The sequence below is a fragment of the Marmota monax genome, unplaced genomic scaffold (assembly GCF_021218885.2).
Source record: "Marmota monax isolate L192 unplaced genomic scaffold, Marmota_monax_Labrador192_F-V1.1 WCK01_AAM20220418_F8-fsc00244, whole genome shotgun sequence".
NCBI lineage: Eukaryota > Metazoa > Chordata > Mammalia > Rodentia > Sciuridae > Marmota > Marmota monax.
In genome coordinates, this window is record NW_026692962.1 from 96,561 (window position 1) to 122,706 (window position 26,146).

The 26,146-nt window shown below is 36.0% G+C and overlaps 2 protein-coding genes across 4 annotated transcripts in view; one reads left to right on the top strand and one right to left on the bottom strand.

Annotated features, from left to right (window-relative positions):
* Window positions 1–17,759, top strand: part of Mfsd14a (major facilitator superfamily domain containing 14A) — a 48,765-nt gene extending 31,006 nt beyond the window's left edge. The window contains exons 6-12 of one of the 2 annotated variants that reach the window (XM_058581969.1): window positions 2,981–3,199; window positions 3,474–3,587; window positions 4,322–4,393; window positions 10,599–10,711; window positions 11,927–12,024; window positions 12,954–13,117; window positions 17,412–17,759. In XM_058581969.1, coding sequence (XP_058437952.1) covers window positions 2,981–3,199; window positions 3,474–3,587; window positions 4,322–4,393; window positions 10,599–10,711; window positions 11,927–12,024; window positions 12,954–13,117; window positions 17,412–17,450 — 819 coding nt within the window. In that variant the 3' untranslated portion in view covers window positions 17,451–17,759. Of the gene's footprint in view, window positions 1–2,980; window positions 3,200–3,473; window positions 3,588–4,321; window positions 4,394–10,598; window positions 10,712–11,926; window positions 12,025–12,953; window positions 13,118–14,513; window positions 15,733–17,411 lie in introns of those variants that run through there. The other variant, XM_046452307.2, reaches the window with a different exon arrangement.
* Sass6 (SAS-6 centriolar assembly protein) overlaps window positions 16,312–26,146 on the bottom strand; it is a 47,252-nt gene continuing 37,417 nt past the window's right edge. For both annotated transcript variants that reach the window (XM_046452305.2, XM_046452306.2), the window contains exons 15-17: window positions 20,705–20,802; window positions 18,354–18,448; window positions 16,312–18,268 (exon numbers count right to left, since the gene is read on the bottom strand). In XM_046452305.2, coding sequence (XP_046308261.2) covers window positions 18,162–18,268; window positions 18,354–18,448; window positions 20,705–20,802 — 300 coding nt within the window. In that variant the 3' untranslated portion in view covers window positions 16,312–18,161. The remainder of the gene's footprint in view (window positions 18,269–18,353; window positions 18,449–20,704; window positions 20,803–26,146) is intronic.

Here is a 26,146-nt window from a genome sequence, read left to right on the forward strand (position 1 = left end):
CATCAAATCTAGGAGTAGAATGGCTCCCATATGCATAATAATGCAGGTCATTATTTAGGTATGCAGAAGTAGGATAGTAATGAGTTTCAACAAATATGTGACAAACATTTTGATAAATAAGGACCAAATATTGTATCATACTGAATCTTAGTTTTGTAAGAGTTTGTGATCTCTTATTTAAAGGTCCCAAAAATAATGAATAATGGAATTAAGATATTGGGGGGGGGGGGAATACCTGTAGGGAGAAGCTTATAAAAAGAACTAATGTTTTCAGTTGTAGGCTTAGAACATCAAATGATATGAAATTGATTGGTAGAATTTACCCCCACCTTTTCAATTTAATTTAATTTTTTGCAATGGGGTCTTGCTATATTTCCCAGGCTGGCCTCTGGAACTCCTGGGCTCAAACAGTGCTCCCACCTCTGTCTCCTGAGTAATTGCAATTATAGGTGTGTGCCATTACACTGGGCTGGATTTTTTAAACCAACTATATTGAGATATAGTTTATATATCAAGAATTCATTTATTTTATGTGTATTGTTCAGTGAATTTTAATAAATTTATAGTTTTGGGGAGTTAGGGTTTTTTAAATTTGTTATATATGACAACAAAATGCATTACAATTCATATTAAACATATAGAGCACAATTTTTCATATCTCTGGTTGTACTTAGAGTCACATCCTTCATGTCTTCATACATGTACAAAGAGTAATGATGACTATCGCATTCCAACCCCTATGCCCCTTCCCTTCCCTCCCCTTTTCCCCTTTACCCTATCTAGAGTTCATTTAATTCCCCCCACCCTACCCTTTCCACTCCCCTTCCCCAGCATATTATGGATTAGCATCTTTAAATCAGAGAAATCATTCGACAGACTGCTTTCTGACTTTGTGGGGTTTTTTGGGGATTGCCTAATTTCTCCAGCTCCAGCCACTTACCTGCAAATGCCATGATTTTATTCTCTTTTATTGCTGAGTAATATTCCATTGTGTATAAATGCCACATTTTTTTTATCCATTCATCTACTGAAGGCATCTAGGTTGGTTCCACAGTTTAGCTATTGTGAATTGTGCTGCTATAAACATTGATGTGGCTGTGTCCCTGTAGTAGGCTGTTTTTAAGTCCTTTGGACATAGACCGAGGAGTGGGATAGCTGGGTCAAATGGTGGTTCCATTCCCAGTTTTTCAAGGATTCTCCATAGTGCTTTCCAGATTGGTTGCACCACTTTGGAGTCCTACCAGCAGTTATGAGTGTGCCTTTTAATTAACACTTTTCAACCCAGAGGCTTTATGTATTAAAAGCATATTCTAGCAAACAGCCACTTAAATCTAGAAATAATGTGGATATAGACAGAGGAGGAAGTGATCTTTGTACCCTGTTTCTGTCTGACCAGAAAGAGAGTGCCTCAAGGTAGAGATAGTTGAGAAGAGGAGAAATGACAAGAAAGCCTGTGATTGGACCTGTGCTTACTACTTTGTACATGTGGTCTCTGAGTGCCCTCAGAAAGCTGACTGTCGCTCACAATGCAAGCTATTGTCTTTTCCCCCACACAAGTACAGAACTCTGCTTAGACTCAGCAATGCTCTTTAAGACCACAACAAGGCACTCATAACAAAATACCACCACAGTCTGGTTTTTAGAACATTCTGACAGCCAAAAGAATATCCTCAGTCCTATTTATTGTCCTTCCTCTGACCATAGGCAATTAACAGACTGCTTTCTGTCTTTGTGGTTTACCTGTTCTTTTTGTACTGGGGATTTGAATCCAGGCCCTCAAGCATGCTGGGCAAGTGCTCCTCCACTGATCTACATCCCTAGCCCTTTTTAATTTTATTTTGAGACAGCATCTCACTTAAGTTTCTCAGGCTAGCCTCAAATTTGTGATCCTCCTGCCTTAGCCTTCTGAGTAACTAGGGTTATAGGTATGTGCCATAATTCCTGGCTTAGATATTTAAAATTATTAGAATTTTATGTATTTGTTCAATTAATTGACCTTCAAAAATTGAAATGCTTGTCTTGAGTAGTTATTAATAAACAGTTACAAAAAAAACACTTTTGTGAAGTTTAAATCCTTGGTCCAAAAGTCACAAATGGTATAGAAACAGAATAAAGTTTAAATGTTAATTCTACTTATCCTGAATAGCATGGTTTTTATTAGGTGTTATTATCTACTTTCACATTTACTGCTGATTTGAAGGCCTTTGGTCCAGTAGGGTGTTAACAGGTTTTCTCTACATATGCTCTTCGTACTTTAATATTTTATCTTTATCAGACATGTCTATACTTCCTCAGAGCTTTAGAGTTCTCAGAGCCTGCTGTAATTTTATTCTTCCTAATTCTGTCACCCCCCAAAAATGACCAGCTTCAGTTCTTTACCAAGGCTTAATGTTTTGTTTTGAGACAACATCTTGCTATGTTGCCCAGGCTAACCTTGAATTCTTTTTCTGTTTTTTTTTTTTTTTTTTTTAAATGTGTTTTACCTTTGACCTTGCCAGTAGGATTTCTTTGTACAAAGGGCTTAAAGACTAAAAGAAAGTTTGAAGCCACTTTCCTGAGAGCCTGTTATGTTTTTTGTGGGGAGGGTACTGGGGATTGAACTCCGGGCACTCAACCACTGAGCCACATCCCTAACCTTATTTTGTATTCTGTTTAGAGACAGAATCTCACTGAGTTGCTCAACTCCTCGCTTTTGCTGAGGCTGGCTTTAAACTCATAATCCTCCTGCCTCAGCCTCTGGAGCTGGAGCCACTGGGATTTCAGGCATGCACCACCACGCCTGGCCTATTGTGTATTTTTTATAGAAGAACTATAATCCTTTTATCTTCCTGCAAAATAGAGAACAAGTGGTGCAGATAGGAGGAGAATGGGAAAGTGTAAAAGCAGCTCTGACATAAAGCAGAATTAAGGGGATGATATGTGGTAAAGTAAAGGAGTCAGGTAATCCTGACTAATCTCTTCTCTGTCCTCATGGTTTCAGGTTTCAGCAACATTTGCTGCAAGTTTAGTCACCAGCCCTGCAATTGGAGCTTACCTTGGACGAGTGTATGGAGACAGCTTAGTGGTGGTTCTAGCTACAGCAATAGCTTTGCTAGATATTTGTTTTATCCTTGTTGCTGTACCAGAGTCATTGCCTGAGAAGATGCGGCCAGCATCATGGGGAGCACCCATTTCCTGGGAACAGGCCGACCCCTTTGCAGTAAGTTTATATTTCTTCCTTCTCTTTGGCAAAAAAGTGGATGCACAATTCAATACATTAACATATATGGCTGTGGATGTTTTTTTGCGGAAAACATCTTAAAGGGTGTGTGTTTGTTTTTTGAAATATTTTTTAGAATAGTAAATTTTATCATCCTTTCTTCAAGTCTTTTCAGTGTGTGTTCAGTGCCAAAAGGAATCTCTTCATATTCTTAAAAATCATCTGTTGTTTTTGATGTGAAATCTTACTTTAGTCTTTCTTTTTCTTGTTTTAGTCCTTAAAAAAAGTGGGCCAAGATTCCATAGTGCTGCTAATCTGCATTACGGTGTTTCTCTCCTACCTACCAGAAGCAGGCCAATATTCCAGCTTTTTTTTATACCTCAGACAGGTATTTAAGTGAACTTTTCTTTCATTGTGTAATGCCATAAGAAAAATGTTAAATCTTGAAAGTGCTAAAATCAGCTGAGAAATTTAAAATGAATACCAATTTTATAAATCAGTTAACTAGACTTAACCTTGTTTTGTGTGTCTGATGTTCCTTATGCATTTCTAAAGAAAGCACTTTGTATAGTGAGATTTGGGGCTTAGGCAACAAGATTGTGTTCCCTTGTCAAGATAGGTAGTCTGAGTTTGCTGTTTTTAGAAGTATGGGATGCTTTAACCATTCACTTCCTCCAGTTTCTTTTTGATGTAGAGCATATGAAAGGAGAGCAGCTAGCCACAATGAGAGCACAGACAAGTTTTTCCTCCTTAAATACCAGTCTTGCTAGACAGAAATCAAACCTTTATCAACACCTGTACAAAGCATAAAACACTGTAATATTCATTTATAAAATATTCTAAATGCTTAATAGTCTACAATTTATTATATCCAAATTAAGGGACCTTTACCATGTATAAATAAGTATTTTTAGTATGTTAAGACTTTTTGGATTTCCTCTGAAGAATTCTTTGCTTATAAATGAATTAAATTTTGAATTAAATATGAGTTATATGTGAATTAAATTGTTTTGTTTATAATTTTTTTGGCCCATTTAATGTTAATGTATAAGTAACTGTGTTAGTGTAGTATTTTTATGCTTTTTTTATTCATCAATTTTACTTGTTCTGGAAACCTTCTAGATAATGAAATTTTCACCAGAAAGTGTCGCAGCATTTATAGCAGTCCTTGGCATTCTTTCCATTATTGCACAGGTGAGTTTCTTTTTTGTTAGAGTGATATCATAGAGGGTTACCCTGGCTGGCTATCCAGATGAGGCCTTAGAGTGATGGCATCTTGATGGAGTCACCAAAGTTAGGAGTGCAAGGTTTTGTAGGTTTAGGAATTCGGTTGTTAGTGTAGCTAGTTTTGATCACATTTTTGAAACTGAGATATGTTAATATGTGATTTAGAAACTAGGTTTTTAAAATATGTATTAGGGAATATAACTGTTGCCCTATTAGTCAAGAAATTTTATATCTGTTAGTCCTTGTTCTATTATTGATTGCCTCATTCAACAAATGTTTATAAATACCTACCATGTATCAGGCTGTAAGGAATGTAGCAATAAAGTTATGCTGTTATAGAATTTACATTATAGTAGGGTAAGACAGAAAATAAGTATGTCCATGGAAGCTCATTAAGTATAATGAGAATAACAGAGAATAGGGGGAAGGAACATACAAAGTGAGACTGGGGGAAAGATGTTATTTTATAACCGGCGATCTAGGAGAAGGTTGGGAAGTCCTTGCCAATGCAAGCAGACATTGGACCAGAATCAGAAGGATGAGGAATGAGCCGTAGGAATATCTGGAGGAAAACTAAGCAGTGGGAACAGAAATAAAAACTTGAGGGGAGACTGTTTTTACATGTATAAGTAAGAGAGCAAGGGGGCCAGTGTGGCTTTAGTGGCATGAACACAGGAAAGAGCACTAGGAAATAAAGTCTAAGAGCTAATGAGGAATCAGCTCCTGTGGAGCCTTGTAGGCTGTGATAAGACTGAAAACCTTTGAATGTTTTGAGCAGAGGAGTGACATGAAAGTACATATCTCGGAAGCCCGGTTGATAAATGATGTTTTTTTGATGAACAAGATATTAATCAACACGGGAATTTGGATTTTCTTAGAAGATATTTTATTCCTGGCCTCCAAACTATCTCTGCTCTACAATAAAATACTGTTCCTCTCTGGTGACCATAATTCCCTCACATAGTTTTTCTTCGTTCTGTGAAAAATATCCACCCCTTTCATGCTATTGGCTTTGCTTTTTCCGGACTCTATATTATCACTTACCCTAATGTAATGCTTTTTCCCTTCATAGATTCAATCTACTAGCTTGCAACTTCTTTGTTTTATTCTATTTTTAAGAAAATGGCAGATAGGATCCTTAATTGGTCTCTTGGAAGGTTCACCTTGTTAGGATTGCTCTCACAGATCTCATCATTGATGAATTTTTGGTGGGTTCAGTGATATAAATTTAAATCCTACAATATATGTATGTCCCTAATGCCTCCACACACAAACATGACATTGAAGAATAATATTAATACTATATCTAACTTTTTTGTTTCATCCAAAAACCTCTTGATCAGGAAAAAGATTGCATTTAAATATTCATGTTGGTTTTGAAAAAGTGCTCTTCAACTTTGGAGGAAAACATATTGTAGCTTATATATAAAAACAGCTTTAAACATTCACACTTAAATTTTTGAAACAGAGTTTTTGAAGCATAGAAGGTAGAGTTTGTTGAATTATAAAAAATTAACCTTGTAATCCTGGGATAAATCCACCCTGTTCATGATTATCTTTTTCATATATTGCTGAATTAGATTTGCTAATATTTTGTTTAAGATTTAGATCAAGACTGGTATGGTGGTGCATGCCTGTAATTGGGAGGTTGAGGTGAAAAGATCACAGTTTCAAGGCCAGCATGGACAACGAAGTAGATGATATCTCAAAAAATAAAAAGGGCTGGAGATGTAGTTCAGTCCCCTGGATTCAATCCCACATTGCAGAAAAAGGAAAAAAGAAAAAAAAAAAGAACAGGCTAATATTTACTATAATGATAATTAAGAGATTGACAGCTGTAAGGTCTTAAGTTATACTTAACTGATCATGGTGGCGGCTATGGCACCTAATAAATTAAGGCAGTAGCACTGTAGGCTCAACGATGAATTGAACCAGATATTTTACAGGAAATTTGTCCTCTGTTCAGCAGATGACACCTGGCATCTGGGATACAAGATAAAAATAGCCTCTGGGAGCTCAGAATCTGGGGGCAGACATGTAAATAAATAAAGGAGAAGAGTATGGTTGGTTTTGTATTATGTAGATTACTGCAACAGCAGTCCTGAAGACAGTAAGGTTAGAAAAGAACCAGCCAACATACAGGCAACCACAGGAATAAGGTCTTTAAATGCCCATTTAGCTTTTCTTGCTTACATGAACACACAGTTTAGGGGATGAAAAATCACATTAAAAGCAGAATCACATTAGCAGTCTTCAGAAACAGGTAAATAAGAATATATGCACTACACTCTGCATATGACTACAATAATAACATTTTTATGTCATGTGGTTTATTGTATTACATACAACCCCAAAGGTAGAAGCATGGTCTTATATTCCCATTTACACAAAGTTATAGTATTGACTTGTTCACTACTGAACTCTCAAATTAGTGTTTTTTTCCCTCCTTTCCACCAGCATGGAGCTGCTTATAGATCCTCCTCTAAGCTTCTTGTTTGTTTAGTTTATTTCTTACCTGTGTGCCTTTGTTTCTCCTATACTTTTCTGCCTTCCTTTCTTTGTGTTCCCACACTAATTTGGGCATATCTCTATCACTGCACAGACATTACATAGTATAGCTTTTACTTGTGTATTTCTGATCATTTTTGCCTTAGTAATTTGTAAGCTCTAATAGAGGTCTGTGTAGATTATGAGGTTAGTGTTGTGTATTTCTGTCACCCAAGTATCCTGCACTGCCTTCAACCCAGCAGGGGCTAAATTGAAGGTCATTGGTTTTTTGCAGTGTTTCAAAAACTTTAAAAATTACTAGTAAGAATTTTTCAAATGCTAGATGTTATAGGTGAAATTATATGTACCTCCTTCCCCAAATTTATTCCATCTGCTAACTGGACAGATCCACCTTCCCACAGGAGTCAAGTAATTGCTATCACCATTGGGGCCTTTTCTCTCTGGTTTGCTTTAGGCCCTATCACTTCTGTGGCACTAGGCATGTGAGTTCCTAACTCACATGCACTAAATAAATGTTTATATAAGGGCACAGTATAGGTGGTTCTACATATTTCTTTTTCTTTGTTCATTCCTATCTAGTTCTCTATTTGTGGTGACTCCTGAATTTATATCTGCAGACCAATTGTCAGTCTCCTATTTGACAAATCTGCTGAGCATCTCAACTTTAACACAGCCAAAGGTGAAATCTGGATTTCTTCCCAGCACCAGTGTTCCTCAAGCTCCTTCAGTGACACCATCACCTCTTGGTTTTTTTTTTGTGTGTGTGTGTGTGCCAGAAACCTTGGCATCATCATTGATTTCTTCTTTTCTCTTTATCCCATATCCAGTCTATCAGATACTTCCTTTCAGCTCCTAAATAGGTCCTGGATAGAAGCATTTCTTATATTCTTCATTACTAGGATCTAGTCTGACCCTTGGCAATGACCTCTTTTTGGTGTCTCTGCTTCCATTCTTGCCTCTTTACTGCTCATTCTCCACTTGGCAGAGTACTTTCTAAAATGAAAATTTATTTTTATCTCTTATGTTAAAGTAAGTCTGAAACTTACTTTCTATCACAACCGGAAACTCATTTTTCGTCTTCACAGTTGAGTATATTTCAATTTAGGGCCTTTGCGTTTGCTGTCACCCCCCTTGGAGTGCCCTTTCCCCTCAGAACTTCCCATAATGATCTTCTTACTCAGCTCTAACCTTAAACATCACCCCCAAAGACCTTCCCTGTCCATCCTAATTCAAGCAGCATGCCCATCACACTGTTTTTGTTTTCTCATAGCAATGACAACCTAGAATTTTCTTATTTGTAAAATAAGTGTGCTCATCTCCCATCTTTCCACCAGTAGACAGAAATCTGCATGCTGACTGATAGTAGTGGTGGATACAGGATATCCATTCACTAAGTAGCCTAGAGGAAGATTTGACATAGTAGGAAATTAGCAAATACTTCTTATTTTCTGACCAAAACTGATTTCAGAGTTAACTGTTAAGCAGCTGTGTCATCTTGGTTAAGTCATTTAAGCTTTGAAACTCAGTTCTCTCATCTTCAAAATGAGTTATATTAAATTAAGGAAACCAATTTTTTTATTCCAACACACTGTATTAATTTGTTCCATTGTTAATCACACATGCTTTCCTTAAGAACTTATAAATGAGAAAAGTCCCTGCTCCTGAGAAGAAAATTGATGTCCCTAGTTAGAATGTCATGAGATAAGTATCAATGTCTTTTTAGGTCTTTGGGTCACAGAGGATGTAGGTAAAGGGGATGAGAGGTGGTTCTTCCAGTAGGGGATCTTCTGCAGTATCTCTGTATGAAGGATGTTAGCCTCACAAAATGGGCACTGACATATCTGAATTTTATTTCCAGTGTTAATGAATCATCCCATGACCTTAATATTTACCTTTTTACTTCAGTGATCATGTCTGTAAAATGGAAATGAGGCTAATAATTGCACTCAGCATTTTTTTTTTTTAATTGGGATTTGGGAATAGCTGCCTACAGAGCTAGCTGGGTTGAATGAAGAACTATGAGATGACTTCATTTTAGAAGAAGTTTTTGGTGGTATTCATGATCTATGCTTGAAAGTTGCCACCTTCTTTAGACCACATTCCTGAAAGAATGCATGCTCCAGAGTATGCATCTGGCCAGTTCAGTCTGTTCCAGAGCTTAGGCTGGCTGGTCTTCCATTTTTACGGCCCCATTTCCAGGCTTAAGAAGCAGCTATTTCATCATTGGTGAATCTCTGTTTTTCAACAGCATGTCCTCTAGGGTTGCATTTAACAATGACAAGAACGATTATTTTATGCCCTCTGAGTTCCTAGAGCCATAAAAAACGAATCATAGCTATTTAGAGGAAAGTGCTGTCTTTGGGATATTCTTGTGGAAAGTTATCAACTTTGCATAATTCCTGTCCCTTCCAGTCATATTGATGCCCTGGAGCTTTGGCTGTATTCAGTTTTATTTTTCACAATTAAAGCCAATATCTGATATAGTCTTTAAATAAAATTTTAAAAAAATACTTGTAACCTAATTATTTTTTAAAAATATTTATTTTGTTTTAGTTGTAGTTAGACATAATACCTTTATTTCACTTATTTATTTTTATGTGGTGCCGAGGATCAAACCCAGGGTCTCACATGTGCAATGCGAGCGCTCTACCGCTTAGCCACAACCCCAGCCCCAACCTAATTATTTCTAATCCTTTTTAGTTTTTGGTTTTTTTTTTTCTAATGTTGGCAAGTATGTTTTTTACTACTTTGAAGGGGAAGTAACAAGTATACCAGTTGTATTTGATTAGAGGAATAAGAGTTAAAAATATTTGCCCACTCATCAGACTGGAAATACTAGTTTTAGAGTGAAAAGGTAACCAAATGTTTCTTTTAGTTGATATCAAATTTTTCTTGGCTAACTCCAGGCTCTGAGTGAGTTCCCTTTAGTGGACTATGGTTGCAAAAGAATATAATCCTACAAGGTAGCCAAACCATGTACATCTCAATCTACACTTTGATTTTCATTGAAAGTCTCAGAGAAGAAAGTATGAGTCCTGATTGTTCAAAAATCCTTAAAAGTATTATTATTTGCTTTTTACTGGCATATTTGTGACCATGTCTAATTAAACTATTAAACGATTATCTCAGTTTAAATTTTTGACATATTTTGTGAGCTTTAGAGTGTCAGCCAGTAATTTCCCGAATTCTTACCTCTTCTAGTTATTCACTTAAACTGTTGTTTAGTAAATGCTTGTTATGTATCAGGCACAAACTAGCATTTTATGTAAATATATCTCATTTCATTCATATAACCAAGTTCTGAAATACATGCTGTTATCCTAATCTTACAACAGACAAAACCTGAGGTTCAGAGTGGTAACTTGCCCAGGGCCATTCATTAAAGACCTTTTGAACTTCTGATTTAATCAGTCAGTCCTCAGTAGAAAATGTACTGAATAAAAAGTTTAACCTTTCACTTTTCTAACTCTGAATTTGGATCTGTATGAACATAGAGACTTTTCATCTGCTTATGAAACCTGAAATAGTAATCTCAGATATATTCAGGGCAATAGTTGCTAAAAAAAAAAAAAAATTGTAGAAAAGTTGTAATGGTCCTATTATATTACAGAGTAGAAGATATCAGCAAATATTCTTTTTCTTTTTTTCCTCTTTTTCTCTCCAGACTATAGTCTTGAGTTTACTTATGAGGTCAATTGGAAATAAGAACACCATTTTATTGGGTCTAGGATTTCAAATATTACAGCTGGCATGGTATGGCTTTGGTTCAGAACCTTGGTATGTATAAATATTTTAGTGTTTGTTTTCTTAATTTTGGTGTTTATCTTTGTTTCCCTTTATTTGCTTTTCAACTAAGGCATAGATTTTAATCTGTCTCTTGCTGTACTTTTCATTCTAAACATAGTTCAGTCTCCCTCTTGTGTACTCAAATACTCTCCTGGAGTGACTTGAAGATACAAAGAGGACATTTCATAATTAAATGGCTGGCTGAATTTTTGCATGAGATTATTGAGCTTTTGAATATCTAAAGAGCATTTAATTAAGATCAGAGATCAGTTTGTCACTAGGGAAAAGCACACAATTCCATAGCAATAAAGCCCTGAAAGTTAGCATAATTTACCTTTTTTTGTTTTTCTGGTAGGAAAAAAAAAAGTGCTGTGTAAAACCAGAGGTAGTCCCTGATGGCACAGGGGAAGTGAACAAAGTCCAGTTGCTTTGATCCTGGTTTCATGTTGTCTCAGCTTTTCCTGCAGTCAGTTTCCTGCAGGAAGCTGATGATGATTTGCACAACTAGCCACCTCATCTCTAGACTTGGGTAGAATTTGTTCTGATGGGCAATTTCTTTTCCAGTCTAGCTTTTACAAAGAGGTGCTAACAACTGATCTGAGACATTGCTTTTAAATATCAAGCCAGAAGCATCCAGGCTACTTTCTTTACAAGTTAAGAATTAGATAAAATCAGTGATGTCTTTATACTGAGTAACAAGTCCATGGGAACTCTGATGAAGACTTGCTCACTTCACACATTTAGAAGCATCTGATGATATTTATTTATCTGTATTATACATTGTCCTCAACATAACTTCTCAAATTCCTGCAGAAATAATGTCTGACACACTTTAGTTTGGAACATGATATCCCAATTTTATTTTAAAACCTTACACTATTTTTGTAAGAGACTATTCTTTTTTTTAGTTGTAGATGGACACAATACCTTTATTTTGATTATTTTTCTTATGTGGTGCTGGGATCGAACCCAGTGCTTCATACATGCTCAGCAAGCGTTCTACCACTGAGTCACAACCCCGGCCCGAGAGATTGTTCTTTTTTGAGACTATATAAACAGGGTTAGACTTTTAAGAGATTTTCTCAGTCACTTAGGAAGGAATAGGATCATTCTTTTCCCTGTACTGACTTGATTTTTAAGTATGTATTTTAATTTTGACAGGTACAGTGGAAAAGACTCACTTTTGTTTTACTGCTTTAATTACAGGATGATGTGGGCTGCTGGAGCAGTAGCAGCCATGTCTAGCATTACATTTCCAGCTGTTAGTGCACTTGTTTCACGAACTGCTGATGCTGATCAACAGGGTGAGTTAATAGGAACCAATGAAAATTATTTAAAAGCAAAGAATATTCTGATCCTGTTTTCTCCCTCACAAAAGTACTGAAACATGAATGTATTTTTTAAGGTACAGAATTTTTACATTGCTATCAGTGGTAAATAGGAAAAGCAGATTCTAGAATATTACCTTGATGAGGATATATATAATCTCTTATCTTTTGCCTTTGAATATATAGCCCTGTCTGTTCTCTTGCTAGAAAATTTAATAAAGAAGTTCACTAAACATTTGTTGTTTGCTATGTTGTGCTAGACACGTTAGGATATGTTCATAGCCCTTTTATCCAATCTTATGGTTTCAGTTACCAAACTATAAACATGAAAGGCTCATGATTTTGTGGTGGGAGCATTTAATTTTGGGACTCCCAAGAGATGAAGGAATAATTCTTTTAAAAGAGTATGTTTTATCTGGTCATAAGAAAAAAAAAATCAAAACAGTGATGTGGCAAAAGAATGGCAGTGGTTACTTGGTGAAATGAGGAAATGTCTGTGGCCAAAGAAAGCTGCAGTTTAAACTGAATAGATTTTAGTAAAATACATATATCTATCTATAAAGGGGTCTTGAATAGCTGCTTGGATACCAAGTTTTAACAGTCTCACTTCTGAACTCATGCATGACTGGTTTTTAACCAAGGATATTTGGAAGGCTATATTCTAGGGAAATAAAGTCGTTTTGCCTAGTTGTTTCTATGTTCATTCTATGTATGGATGCATCTGAGCCCATGTTTGCATAGGATAGCACACCAAATGTACTTTGGCTTCCAAGTTTTTAATGCCATTGCAGTAATTGCTAGTGTTTATTAAATGCCTTGATTTCAGATTGATTTCATATTTGTACTGGTTTTTACAGGAGGAAAAAAATGGGTGGCATACTAAATGATTTCTTTAAACAATGTAGGTGTTGTTCAAGGAATGATAACAGGAATTCGAGGATTGTGCAATGGTCTGGGACCAGCCCTTTATGGATTTATTTTCTACATCTTCCACGTGGAACTTAAAGAACTGCCAATAACAGGAACAGATTTGGGGACAAACACAAGTCCTCAGCACCACTTTGAACAGGTAATTTCTTCTTTCACATATTTATTTGGCCAGAAAAGATTGTATTTTTTGATCATAAAAGCTTTTGAGGGGCTGGAGTCGTGGCTCAGTGGTAGAGTCCTCTCCTAGCATATATGAGGCACCACATTAAAAAATAAATAAAGATATTGTGTCCGTCTACAACTTAAAAAAAAAAAACTTTTGAGATTCTTATAACTTTTGACATTTAAAACTCAAGTCTAAAAGACTGTGTTCTCTTTGTGAAATTATGCAAACCTTCAACTTTTCCTTTGCTTACATTTCTTTTATTGTTTATTACATCACTTCAAATTAATCTTAAATTTTCACTTAAAAAGTTGTAATCAATAATGCATGATACAGTTTTTACATGTGAAAGAGTCACTCTTTACTTTTCCAGGAAAAAAATAACTTAATGCCCACATTTTTTTCTCCTTTGAATTTCCAAGCTTAGTACCTTTTCATGACAAAATTCTTTTTATTGACAGAGTCTATTCAAATATCATTACACGCTTCAGGCCATGATATAAAAATATATCACAACTGCCATTCTCTGTGCATACCTTTTTCAAGAATGAAAAATTATCCTGGTTTGCCAAATCTACATCTAATGGCACATGTTAGTCATTTCTCTACAATGCTGCTATGTTTCCTGAGTCCTCTGTGATATCCCAGTTCCCTGTATTCAGCAGCCTTCTGAACAGAAAGTCAGTTACATGGGTCTTTGTTCATTTGTTTGAGTTTCCTTCCTTACACCTAAAAAACGTGAGAGCCAAGCATCATTGATCATTCTAGCCAATAGAAACGGCTCCCTGGCTTCCTCACAGCATTAACCTTAAAACCAGCCAAGCCTACTTTTTTCTTGTGGGCCACATAAAAGTACAATCAGCAGTGTAAGTTTTTGCTAAGAATAAATGTAATTTGGGGATAATTTAAAATTCTGTTTCTTTTCATGGTAATAGCATTACCTGTGTTTTTCTAACTTTCAGTCATTTGAGCATATAATTACTTTTCTAAAACGAAGAAAATGGTAACTGATTCTACCACTGTAGTTATTAATATTATATGCTACCTAATTGTACTTTTGAGATAATGGTTTTCCAGGACTAACAAATTAAGTGAGGACTCTGGAACCTGTTTCATATTTTGTACTAAAAATTATGGCATTTTTGTATAGGCTTTTTTGCCAGTTGTTATTCCCAGAATCTTATAGTGAGAGTTTAAGTGCCACTTTTCTCTGGAAAACAGAATGCATTTTATAACTGTGGCTTTCATGAAGAATTGAGTCATTGGCTTGTAACTGATAGCAGTTATTACTTAAAAAAAAAAAAAAAAAAAAGCAATTTCTGAAGAACAAGAGTATTTGTACAAAAATCCTAATTGTTCTTTTCTTCCTCAGAATTCCATAATCCCTGGCCCCCCCTTTCTCTTTGGAGCCTGTTCGGTACTGCTGGCTCTGCTTGTTGCCTTGTTTATTCCAGAACATACCAATTTAAGCTTACGGTCCAGCAGTTGGAGAAAGCACTGTGGCAGTCACAGCCATCCTCATAGTACACAAGCGCCAGGAGAGGCCAAAGAACCTTTACTCCAGGACACAAATGTGTGATGACTGAAATCAGGAAGATTTTTCTATCAGCACCCAGGTCTTAGTTTTCACCTGTAGTCCTGGATGTACATTCCATCTCCATCTGCAGTGTACTTTAAGATTGTCTTAAGAAATTATCTGCATGAACTCCATGGGAACTAAAGAAGGAACCGGACAGTTTTCCAAAGATGTTACAATTTCTTTTGAAAAGAAACCTTTTGTTTATTAGCACCAATTTCTTGCCACTAAACTGTTTTATTATACATCCTTTAATTAAAAACTATATATGTAACTTCTTAGATATTAGCATATGTCTCTGCTACCATTTCCTTAAGGTGTTGAGCTTTAACTCTATTTATGCTGACTCTCAGAGTAGATAGTATGGTTGTGGACCTGTTCATTTTAACATTGTAAAATCGAGTCAGATTTTAATATTGTAAAATCTTGGGTCAAATAATTCAAAGCCTTAATGCAGATGCACTAAAATAAAGAAATGATAAATGAACTGTTTGCATTTAAAAAAAAAAACTTAAAATTGTACTAAAATCTGAATCATGTTTCAAGCTTGTTTGCAATAATTTTATTTTAAGCATATTCACTACTGTTTTTGAAGTGAAAAAATATCAGCCATTTAGAATTTAAATTGGGGTGGTTAGAGCCTGTAATTCTAAAAATGCTGGCTCAGATTTGTTCCCCAGCTTCTTCTTATACCACTATTCTTTTAATGTTTGCATAATCATAAAAACCTCAACACTTGAATACATAATCTAAAATTATATAGCAAAGCTGGTAGCCTTGAAAATGTCAATGTGATATCTATATGTAGATAAATATATATAGTGGCCTTTCAGGACTGTCACAGTAACACTTTATTTACAGAGCTAATGTTTGTCCTAAATTTTCAGGACCCTAGAAGAGAGCTTTATACAATTACTGATGTGAATTTCTCTAAAGTGTATATTTTTGTGTCCAGTTATATTATTTAAAAAAGTGTTACTTTGTAAAAATTGTACATAAAGTATTGTATAGTTTACACTGTTTTCATCTTGTGTGTGGTTATTGCCTAATGCTTTTTAAACCTGGAACATTCACTATGGTTAAATAAGGTCTTAAAAATGTAAATATTCTGTTAATAAAATTAAATATTTTAATGATTTTTTTTAAAAAAGTCTTGATCTGTGATACAGCCGGTTTTAGCTTTGTTACCATGATCACTTTTATACTAACAAGTCAAAGATTTAACCTTTCTCTGAATCATTCCTTTTCATTCACTATACAATGCAAGTGTACTTTGATTTTCCAAACAGATCAAATTCTGTTTCTTTTTCTACATGCCTTTTACATATCATACTCCCAAAGTAATTTTATTTTATTATTTTATTTTTACGTAATGCTGAGGATCGAACCCAGTGCCTCACACATGCTAGGCGAGCACTCTACCACTAAGCCACAGTCTCAGCCCTCCCAAAGTAATTTTAATACTTTATTAACAAAGCTCAGTTTTATAGAAATAACATTAAATGTAACCTTTGGATTATTAACACATGTACAATTTTATACTGGAAAAAAATTTCAAATAAAAGAGGTAGAACAAAAAATTAGCACTCAGAAGTCTACATATATACATTTAATACAAACAAGTCTTTAGTAAGTTAATGTCAGAATGATCTCTATCCTATCTTAGAAATTCAATTTCAATTTATGTATATGGAAAAAGACATATTAAAAAACAAACGCTACCTGTGGGTCATATATTCCATCCAAACCCTGTCACAGTGGTTTTTTATATATATTACATAGTATTTACAACAAAGCAGATTCCTATGTTACCAAAAGACTTCTTTCCAGAATAATAAGTGCTTTCAAGTTATTGTAACTTGAGTATTCTTACTAATATAGTATATCTAATAGAGGGAGAAAAAAGTTGCTACCTAATACTAGTTACTCAATATTCTGTTTAGATCCCTGACTTAAAGACAATTGCCAGCAATTTCAAAGTATACGTATTTTTAAAATATTTAGCAACAATACTTATGAACCCAGTGATATAGGTATGTCATTATTTTAAAATGTCTCTTTGCTCAGTTGTGTAAAAAAGAACTTGAAAATAATTTTTAAACTATCACAAGCAATGAGTTTCAAAATTTGCAAACAAATTTAGATTATTTTTGAGAATGTACTCTGTATTGGATGGTTGTCAACAAGAAGATAATGGGCCCTATGATCCTGGGTGAATTTTTTTTAATCACCTAATTTTTTTCCATAGGAATTGTTCTTAACCTGAAACTTTTAGTAATGGGGAAGAGAAGAAAGTTTTAACAGTTTTGTCTACTTTGTCAAGTAAACATTAAAAGGAACCCATGTTTTGGTATTTTAGAAACAAGGACAATGAATATCCATGATGCACTTCTAGTAAAGATTTTGTATGGAGCTATTGAAACCAAATCCCACTGATACAGATTTAACTGCATAACAATAAAACTCCCAATTAAGGAGAAGAATAGGATGGGTATAAACTTACAGAAAACACTAAAATCCTATAAATGTTTCAGCTCCAGCATAAAGCACCATATACTAATTTGGTCATGTAAAAATATTATCCAAATTATTTATTTTTCTAATGTGCTGGGGATTAAACCCAGAGCCTTATGCATAGGCAAGCCTTTTGCCACCAAGCTACTTCCTAGCCCTTTTATTTTTTTTTTGACACAGGGTCTCACCAAATTGCCCATGCTGGCCTCGAACTTGTGATCTTCCTGCCTCAGCCTCCGGAGTAGCTGGGAATGCAGGCATGTGCCACCACACCTGGCCTAATAAGCACATCAAAAGTTATTTAACAGACTTAACTGCTAACTTAAATGTTACAAGAAAAAATACTCATATTTGCTTGCTATGAAGGTTTAATTCATTTCACTCACTCAAGGTAGCTTTAGGACTTTTCCCTTAATGTCAATATCAATAATAGAGATAATCTTAAGAGAAAATCATTTTTCCTCATAATCCTCAGGTGGCAAACTTAAAACATTTTATCAATGAAAACAATAAACTGAATTATTAGCATTCTTTGGTTTCTTTCATAGTATTATTTTCTTGTGCAGGCTGCAATTTACTCAGACCTTCTAAATGATTAGAATATCCTCTATAAGGATCATCTCTCCCCTTAGAACTGAAATCTAATAATTAGTTTAAAATTCATCCTGTTATTTTGTAAAACAACATGTTTACAGACCAAAATATCTTTTACTCAGCATCTTTACCAATCCCTGAATACAAATTTATTTCTTTTTTAACTGTGTGCTGTAAATCCAGTAGTAGAATTAAGGATCTAAATAGTCTAATGGTAGATAGCTCAAGTAAAATCTGAAACTTGCCTGGTTAGGATTTGACTTCTGCCTGTTAGGATATTTTTAAAACACCTGAGTTTCTGAAATGTCAATAGAAAGTAAAAAGACAATGCTAGAATTAACTGTTTGGTAACTGCCCAGGAAAATAGGCTGAAGATGTAGAGGGGAGCACTGCAGGTTTGGAAGATGTCTGCATCACTCCTAGACTGCCATCTTTCTGATGATCTGCAAATGAAACAACAAAGATTATCACTTTAGTCTTTATGTATACACACTACAAAAAATTCAGTCCAGAAATGTCTTTTCTCACCTGAATTACTAAACAGATTCTGGCTTAGTCCACGTAAAGGAATGCTATCTTCTCTTTTCTTCAAGTATTTAGATTCCAATCCTAAATTTTCACCACTTAAAAAAAACATATATTATTTTTTCAAAGTCTGATTTTTTTCTTTATTAGTTAATTTTTAAGGTTTGCCTAATGTATCTACACAAACAAGTTTAGCATCCCTAATCCAAAACTCTGAAGAGTTTCAAAATTTGAAAATTTTTGAGCACTGACATGATGTTACCAATGAAAAATTCTAACTTCCTGTGATGAGTCACAGTCAAAACAGACTAAAAATGCCACATAGAATTACCTTCAGGCCATTATAAATTAAGAAACAATGAATTCTGTATTTACATTGGGTCCTATCCCCAAGATACCTCATTGTGTATAGAAAATATTTCAAAACCCCCAAAATACTGAAATTAGAAAACTTCAGTTTCCAAGCATTTTGGATACTTAGCCTGTACTATATATAACTGGGCTGGGGTTATAGCTCAGTGGTAGAGACTTGCTAGCCTGTGGAAAACCCTGGATTTAATATCTAGCATCACACACACACAAAATGTGTAACTGAGTTGTAATTTATGGCTATGGTTCAAAATACATTCTTTACTGTTTCTTAAAAAATATAATTTGTCTGTATATAATCAAAGTATCCCTGTTCCTAATGAGTAAATTATAATAAACTAAGAGCTGGAATAAGAACTGTGAGCAAAATAAAAATAATCCTAAGAGCACCATAAAATTTTGTAAAAGCACACAAGTGACAGACATTAGAAATAAAATAAATATGTACATGCCTTGAGAATCATTTAATTACTTACTATCTCATGCTATTTAAAATAAATTAAGATTGTGTTTTCCTTTAACCAAAAGCACTTCAAGGCCAGTGGTAGAGAAATTTAAAAAAAAAAAGGGGGGGGGGGGGGTATTTTGGTATTTTGCCCCTTTCTACCATGCATTCCTTCTAAAATTTTGATAGTATTAACAATTGCCCCAGTAGTATACTTTTAGTCAGAATTTAAAGGATCTTACAAAATAATGAATCCTTAAAATTAAATGATGGTCTTTTCCCAATGTGTAGAAAATAAAGTTTTCTAGGTTTATTTTTTCAATTTTAACTTAATTTTTTTCTTTAATACTCATTGCCACTTTTTGTTAGCTGACAACAAATAAAACAACAAACCACTTCTAAACAAAAAAATGAAAATCACTGAAGAGTCTCAATTTTATTGTCAGATGATATTTGATATTGTGAATGACTGTCATGTTTTCTGCTAGTAAAGTTGCTCTCAGTGTAAATGATGAATTAAATATACAAACATTATGGTTTTCTACCATTAATATGAATTCCAGGTGCTCTGCCTTATGAGCAAGTGTAAAATTAGATATAATAAATACATACATTATCAGAAACTCACACAATTCTGATCTTCATTAACTATTTTAATATTCATCCTGGTGACAACTGGGATAAGATCCCTTAGTGAGGTTTGGCGCTATGGCTCAGCGGTAGTGCACTTTGCCTGCCATGTGTGAGGCACTGGATTTGAGTCTCAGCACCACATATAAATAAATAAAATAGAGGTCTATCAACAACTAAAAAAAAATATATTAAAAAAAAAAAGAACCCTTAGTGAACTATGTTAGTAACTGAGTTTGCAATATATTAGAATAGTGGATAGCTCATAGCAGGTTTTACAAACACTAAATCTGAAGTAAATAAAGAACCATAATTATTTTGTTTTAAAAAACAACAAACATGAAGACTATCTAGAGAAAAAAGTATGCATGGAGAGTTGATTAATTAAGCCACACGTCACTGATTCAAAAATGTACTGTGTGAAACCTAAAAAATAAGGAAGGAATCTCTGAGCAGGCAAAACACAAACCACAAACTGGTGCTCAATTTTTTTAGGTAACCTATTGGTCAATCTTACAAACTTTTTTACTTTTATTCACCATGTAATTCTAGTAGATTAACCAGTTAGTTTCTTAGATTATACTAGAAGCAATAAATCAGAACAATGAAGAGCACCCAGGACAAACAAAGCCACACAAGAAAAACAAAAACAACTGACTTTAGAGGAATTAAAGATTCCTGTGTACATGCCCAAGAATACATATGAAAGCAATCTTCCTTTGTGTAAGAAAATCTCTTTTATGTCTATTATATGCCTATCCCACAGCTTGCAAATACATATGAGAAAGCACTTGTCATAGTTCAAAGTGACTCAAGCATCTTAAAAGGCCTCAGATAAAATAGGGGGCATCATTGATTAAAAATTCATTCAAAACTACAAACAATAAATTTTATGTCAATAAATACTTACTTTTCCTTATCAGTTGAGCAAGGCACATTAACAGTTGCTCCTGACTGAACATCTCCTAGTGATATATTTGGTTTTGTAAACTGCAAGTTAAACTGAACCTGTAAAGAGGAAAAACATCTCATATAACTGATTTAGTAAAAACTGAAACAAGGAAGATGGCCGCTGGGTACGGGGGTTGCTGAAGTGCTGAGCGTGGTGCTCAGAGCAGCGGCTTTAATCGAGATTTCGCGCAGCTTGTTAGAGCTCCTTTCACCGTTAATCTGTAGCGGACCACTTGCCAAGCAGCAGGAAGAACAAAGACATCGAAAAAGAGACACTTGGCTGCTCAGAGCCGCGGGCGCTTTGCTCCCATCTGCTTCCTCTTTCACTTCGCTCCGGGCAGAGAAGCTGAATGTGCAATCAGCAGTGGATTGTAAGTACCTGAGGCAAAGAAAGCTCAGTGCGCCCCGCCCTTTTTTTTTTTTTTTTTAATATTTTTTATACAGGGAGAGTTTGTGGATTGGGATTGTTGGCTGGGCTGTGGTTTCTGTGCCGAAAATCCACTACGCGGGAGCCGCCATTTGCTTTCTGCTGGCTGTCTTGATGGCTCTGTCTACATTGTCCGGCAGCCGCATCTAGAGGTTGGAGCTGGGCTGCGTGCCGAGCCCTGTCCTCCGAAGGCTGGACCGCGGCCTCGAGCGCCTTGGTCGCCTGTTCGCCGCTGCACCTTCGGGCAGAGCCAGCTCTGGGGTCGTTCTGCATCCCCCTGCGAAGGGACCCGTGCTCTGGAGGAGGGGGCCGGAGAGCCATGGCGGCAGCCGCTTGGGCCCCAGGGGCCGGGCACCGGGCTGAGGAGCGGTGGAGGCCGCAGCGGCTCCGCTATGGTCGCAGACGAGCGTGGCGCCCGTGAGCGCGGCCCAGAGGCAGAGGCGACGGCGGCAGGGTTTCATTTCTAGAAATCTGGACTGGAAACAGAAGCTGCAGTTTGTATAATCCCAAGAACTTGCTTATGCCAGGAAGCTGTAAGGGTAACATGAATATCATTGAGGAGATCTAACATGGTGGCGGGCGAGGAGAGATCAAGTTTCTGACATCTTCAACTGCGCGGGCATAGGGAGCCATAAACTGTCTAAATGCTGTTTGCTCAGGATCACTAGGCAATGCTGAGCTGACGTGGATCTGGGGCGTACAGTCTGGGCCCCTCAGAACACACACACCGAGCCCGGATCGGCTGCATTCAAGCTCCGGTTCACCTGCTTCTCATGACTCAGCACTAACGATCCCGCTGAAATAACTGGTCGGCCCTTATGAACTTACAGAGGTAAAAGACAACCGAGCCTTCATAGGCAGTGGCCACAGGATTGAAACGGGGATTGGGAGAGACAGTCAGGACCCATCCGTTGCATTGGTCACCGGGCAAAGGGAACGAACGGTCACCATTTGCATGGGATACCACCTTGGCAGAGAACTGACATAACGGGCGGAGGAGATAACTGCATTGAAACCAGCGCGACAGGTGTGTAATCCCCTAGCCATCTCTCTCCACACAGCGGGGAAACCTTAAGGGCCCCTCCCAGCTCTCCTGTGAGCGCAATAGCCAGACCCAGGGAATCAGGAGTGGTGCGGGACTCGCGACGCGCAATTCCCGGCTACCGCTCCAACCAGTGCTGACAACTGAGGTCTCTTGCACCAGCTACCGGGGGCGTGGCTACCGGAGGGCAAGCAAATTCGCTGGGGGTTCTCAGCCCCAAGCTCTGTGTGTAGCCAGTATTGTGGTGAGCGTCACAGGTGAGCGCGGCCTGGCTTCAGGAAACACAAGAGACGGCCCTAGACACTCAGGTTTGGAGACCCGCCCAGTCTGGGAGAAAGAGCTGCTGCACAGTGAATGGTTCCCACCTATTGAGAGGAGAAGCTTGGCCCAGTGGGCACAGCTCCACCTACTGGAAGAGAAGTTAATCGAACTCTAGGACTGCATTTATTATTATTATTATTATTATTATTATTATTATTATCATTTTTTTCTTTTTCTTTTTTTTTTCTTCTTTTTCTTTCATTTTCAATTTTTATTTGTTGTTGTTCTTTAACTTTTTTTTCAATGTTTTTAATTTTTTTTAATTTTTTTATTTTATTATTTTTTTTTAAATTTTAATTTTCATTTTTTATTATCATTATTTTTGTAAAAAAAATTTTTCTTTTCCTTCTTTCTTTATTTTCTAATTTTTTTTTGTTTTTGTCTCTTTTGTCTTTTCATTTCTTTTCAATTTTCTTATTCCCCCTTCCTTGAATTCTACCTGCCTACTCTCATTCTCTTTAGTGACTTCTTCCCTTCCCTTCTAATATCTTTCCTCCCAAGCATCAAATAAATTTATAAGAGTAAACAGTAACTCAGCAGTCAAACAGAACAAGAAGTAACATGAGCAGCATAAAAAAGCAAGGAAGAAAAGGAGTACAAACAATGAAGGACAGCCTAAATATTCAGGAGGACCTAGAGTCAGCAGAAAAATGGTCATATAAAGAACTCAAGGAATACCTTAGACAGATGGAATGGAACCTTAAAGAGGATACGAGACAGCAAATCCAAACAGTGAAAGAACACTTTGAAAATGTGTTCTTAAGCATCTTTATCAGGAGATAGAGATTATAAAAAAAAATCAAACAATAATTCTAGAAATGAAGGAAACGATAAACCAAATTAAAAACTCAATTGAGAGTATCACTAACAGAGTGCAGCAAGTAGAAGCAAGAACGTCAGATAATGAAGACAAAATATATCATCTTGAAAAGAGCCTAGCCAACTCAGAAAGGCTGGTTAAAAATCACGAGAAACACATCCAAGAGATATGGGATAACATAAAAAAACCAAACCTACGAGTCATCGGGATAGAAGAAGGTACAGAGATTCAAACCAAGGGAATGAGTAACCTCCTGAATGAAATAATTACAGAAAACTTTCCAGAAATAAAAAAGGAAATGGATATACAAATTGTAAATGCTTACCGGACACCGAGCACACAAAATCACAGTAGACCAACGCCAAGACACATTGTTATGAAGATATCCAATATACAGAACAAAGAGAAAATATTAAAAGCTACAAGAGAAAGGAGGCAGATTACATTCAGGGGGTAAACCAATAAGGTTAACAACGGATTTTTCATCACAGACGCTGAAAGCGAGAAGATCCTGGAACAACGTATTTCAAACACTGAAAGACAATGGATGCCAACCAAGAATTCTGTATCCAGCAAAATTAAGCTTCAGGTATGACAATGAAATAAAAATCTTTCATGATAAACAAAAGATAAAAGAATTTGCAGCCAGAAAACCAGCATTGCAAAGCATCTTGAGCAAAACACTACACGAGAAAGAAATGAAAAACAATAACCAAAACCATCAGTGGGAAGTGCCTCTATAAAGACCGAGGGCAGGGGGAAAGCTAACCATGGAGAAACAAACTAAATTAAAAAAAAAAAAAGAACATAAATAATCAAACACGGCTGGAAGTACAAACCATATATCAATAGTAACTCTAAACATTAATGGCTTAAACTCTCCAATAAAGCGACATAGACTGGTAACATGGATTAAAAAAACAAATCCAACAATATGCTGCCTCCAGGAGACACATCTGATTGGAAAAGACATACACAGGCTTAAGGTGAAAGGTTGGGAAAAAATATACCACGCACACGGTCCTCGTAAGCAAGCAGGGGTGGCCATCCTCATATCGAATAAAATTGACTTCAAGACTAAGTTAATAAAAAGGGATAAGGAAGGACATTATATACTGTTAAAAGGAACCATTCACCAACAAGACATAACAATTATCAATATTTATGCACCAAATAATGGTGCTGCAACGTTCATAAAACAAATTCTCCTCAAGTTCAAGAATCAAATAGACCACAACACAATAATTATGGGTGACTTAAACACACCTCTCTCACCATTGGACAGATCCTCCAAACAAAAGTTGAATAAAGAAATGATAGAACTCAATATCACAATCAACAACCTAGACTTAACTGACATATATAGAATATATCAACCATCATCAAGTGGATATACTTTTTTCTCAGCAGCACATGGATCTTTCTCAAAAATAGACCATATATTATGCCATAGGGCAACCCTCAGTAAATATACAGGGGTGGAGATAATACCATGCATTTTATCTGATCATAATGGAATGAAACTGGAAATCAATGATAAAAGAAGGAAGGAAAAATCCTACATCACATGGAAAATGAACAATATGTTACTGAATGATCAATGGGTTACAGAAGACATAAAGGAGGAAATCAAAACATTCTTAGAGATAAATGAAAATACAGACACAACATATCGGAATCTATGGGACACAATGAAAGCAGTTTTAAGAGGGAAATTCATCGCCTGGAGGTCATTCCTCAAAAAAAGGAAAAACCAACAAATAAATGAGCTCACACTTCATCTCAAAGCCCTAGAAAAGGAAGAGCAAAACAACAGCAAATGTAGCAGAAGGCAAGAAATAATTAAAATCAGAGCGGAAATCAACGAAATTGAAACAAAAGAAACTATTGAAAAAATTAACAAAACTAAAAGTTGGTTCTTTGAAAAAATAAATAAGATCGACAGACCCTTAGCCATGCTAAAGAAGAGAAGAAGAGAGAGAACTCAAATTACTAGCATACGGGATGAAAAAGGTAATATCACAACAGACGCTACAGAAATACAGAAGACAATTAGAAATTATTTTGAAAACCAATATTCCAATAAAATAGAAGATAGTGAAGACATCGATAAATTCCTTAAGTCATATGATTTGCCCAGACTGAGTCAGGAGGATACTCACAACTTAAACAGACCAATATCAATAGATGAAATAGAAGAAGCAATCAAAAGACTTCCAACCAAGAAAAGCCCAGGACCAGATGGGTATACAGCGGAGTTTTACAAAACCTTTAAGGAAGAATTAATACCAATACTTTTCAAGTTATTTCAGGAAATAGAAAAAGAGGGAGGTCTGCCAAATTCATTCTGTGAGGCCAACATCACCCTGATTCCGAAACCAGACAAAGATACCTCAAAGAAAGAAAACTACAGACCAATATCTCTGATGAACCTAGATGCAAAAATTCTCAATAAAATTCTGGCGAATCGGATACAAAGGCACATCAAAAAAATTGTGCACCATGATCAAGTAGGATTCATCCCTGGGATGCAAGGATGGTTCAATATACGGAAATCAATAAATGTTATTCACCACATCAATAGACTTAAAGAACCATATGATCATCTCAATAGACGCAGAAAAAGCATTCGACAAAGTACAGCATCCCTTTATGTTCAAAACATTAGAAAAACTAGGGATAACAGGAACTTACCTCAACATTGTAAAAGCTATCTATGCTAAGCCTCAGGCTAGCATCATTCTGAATGGAGAAAAATTGAAGGCATTCCTCCTAAAATCTGGAACAAGAC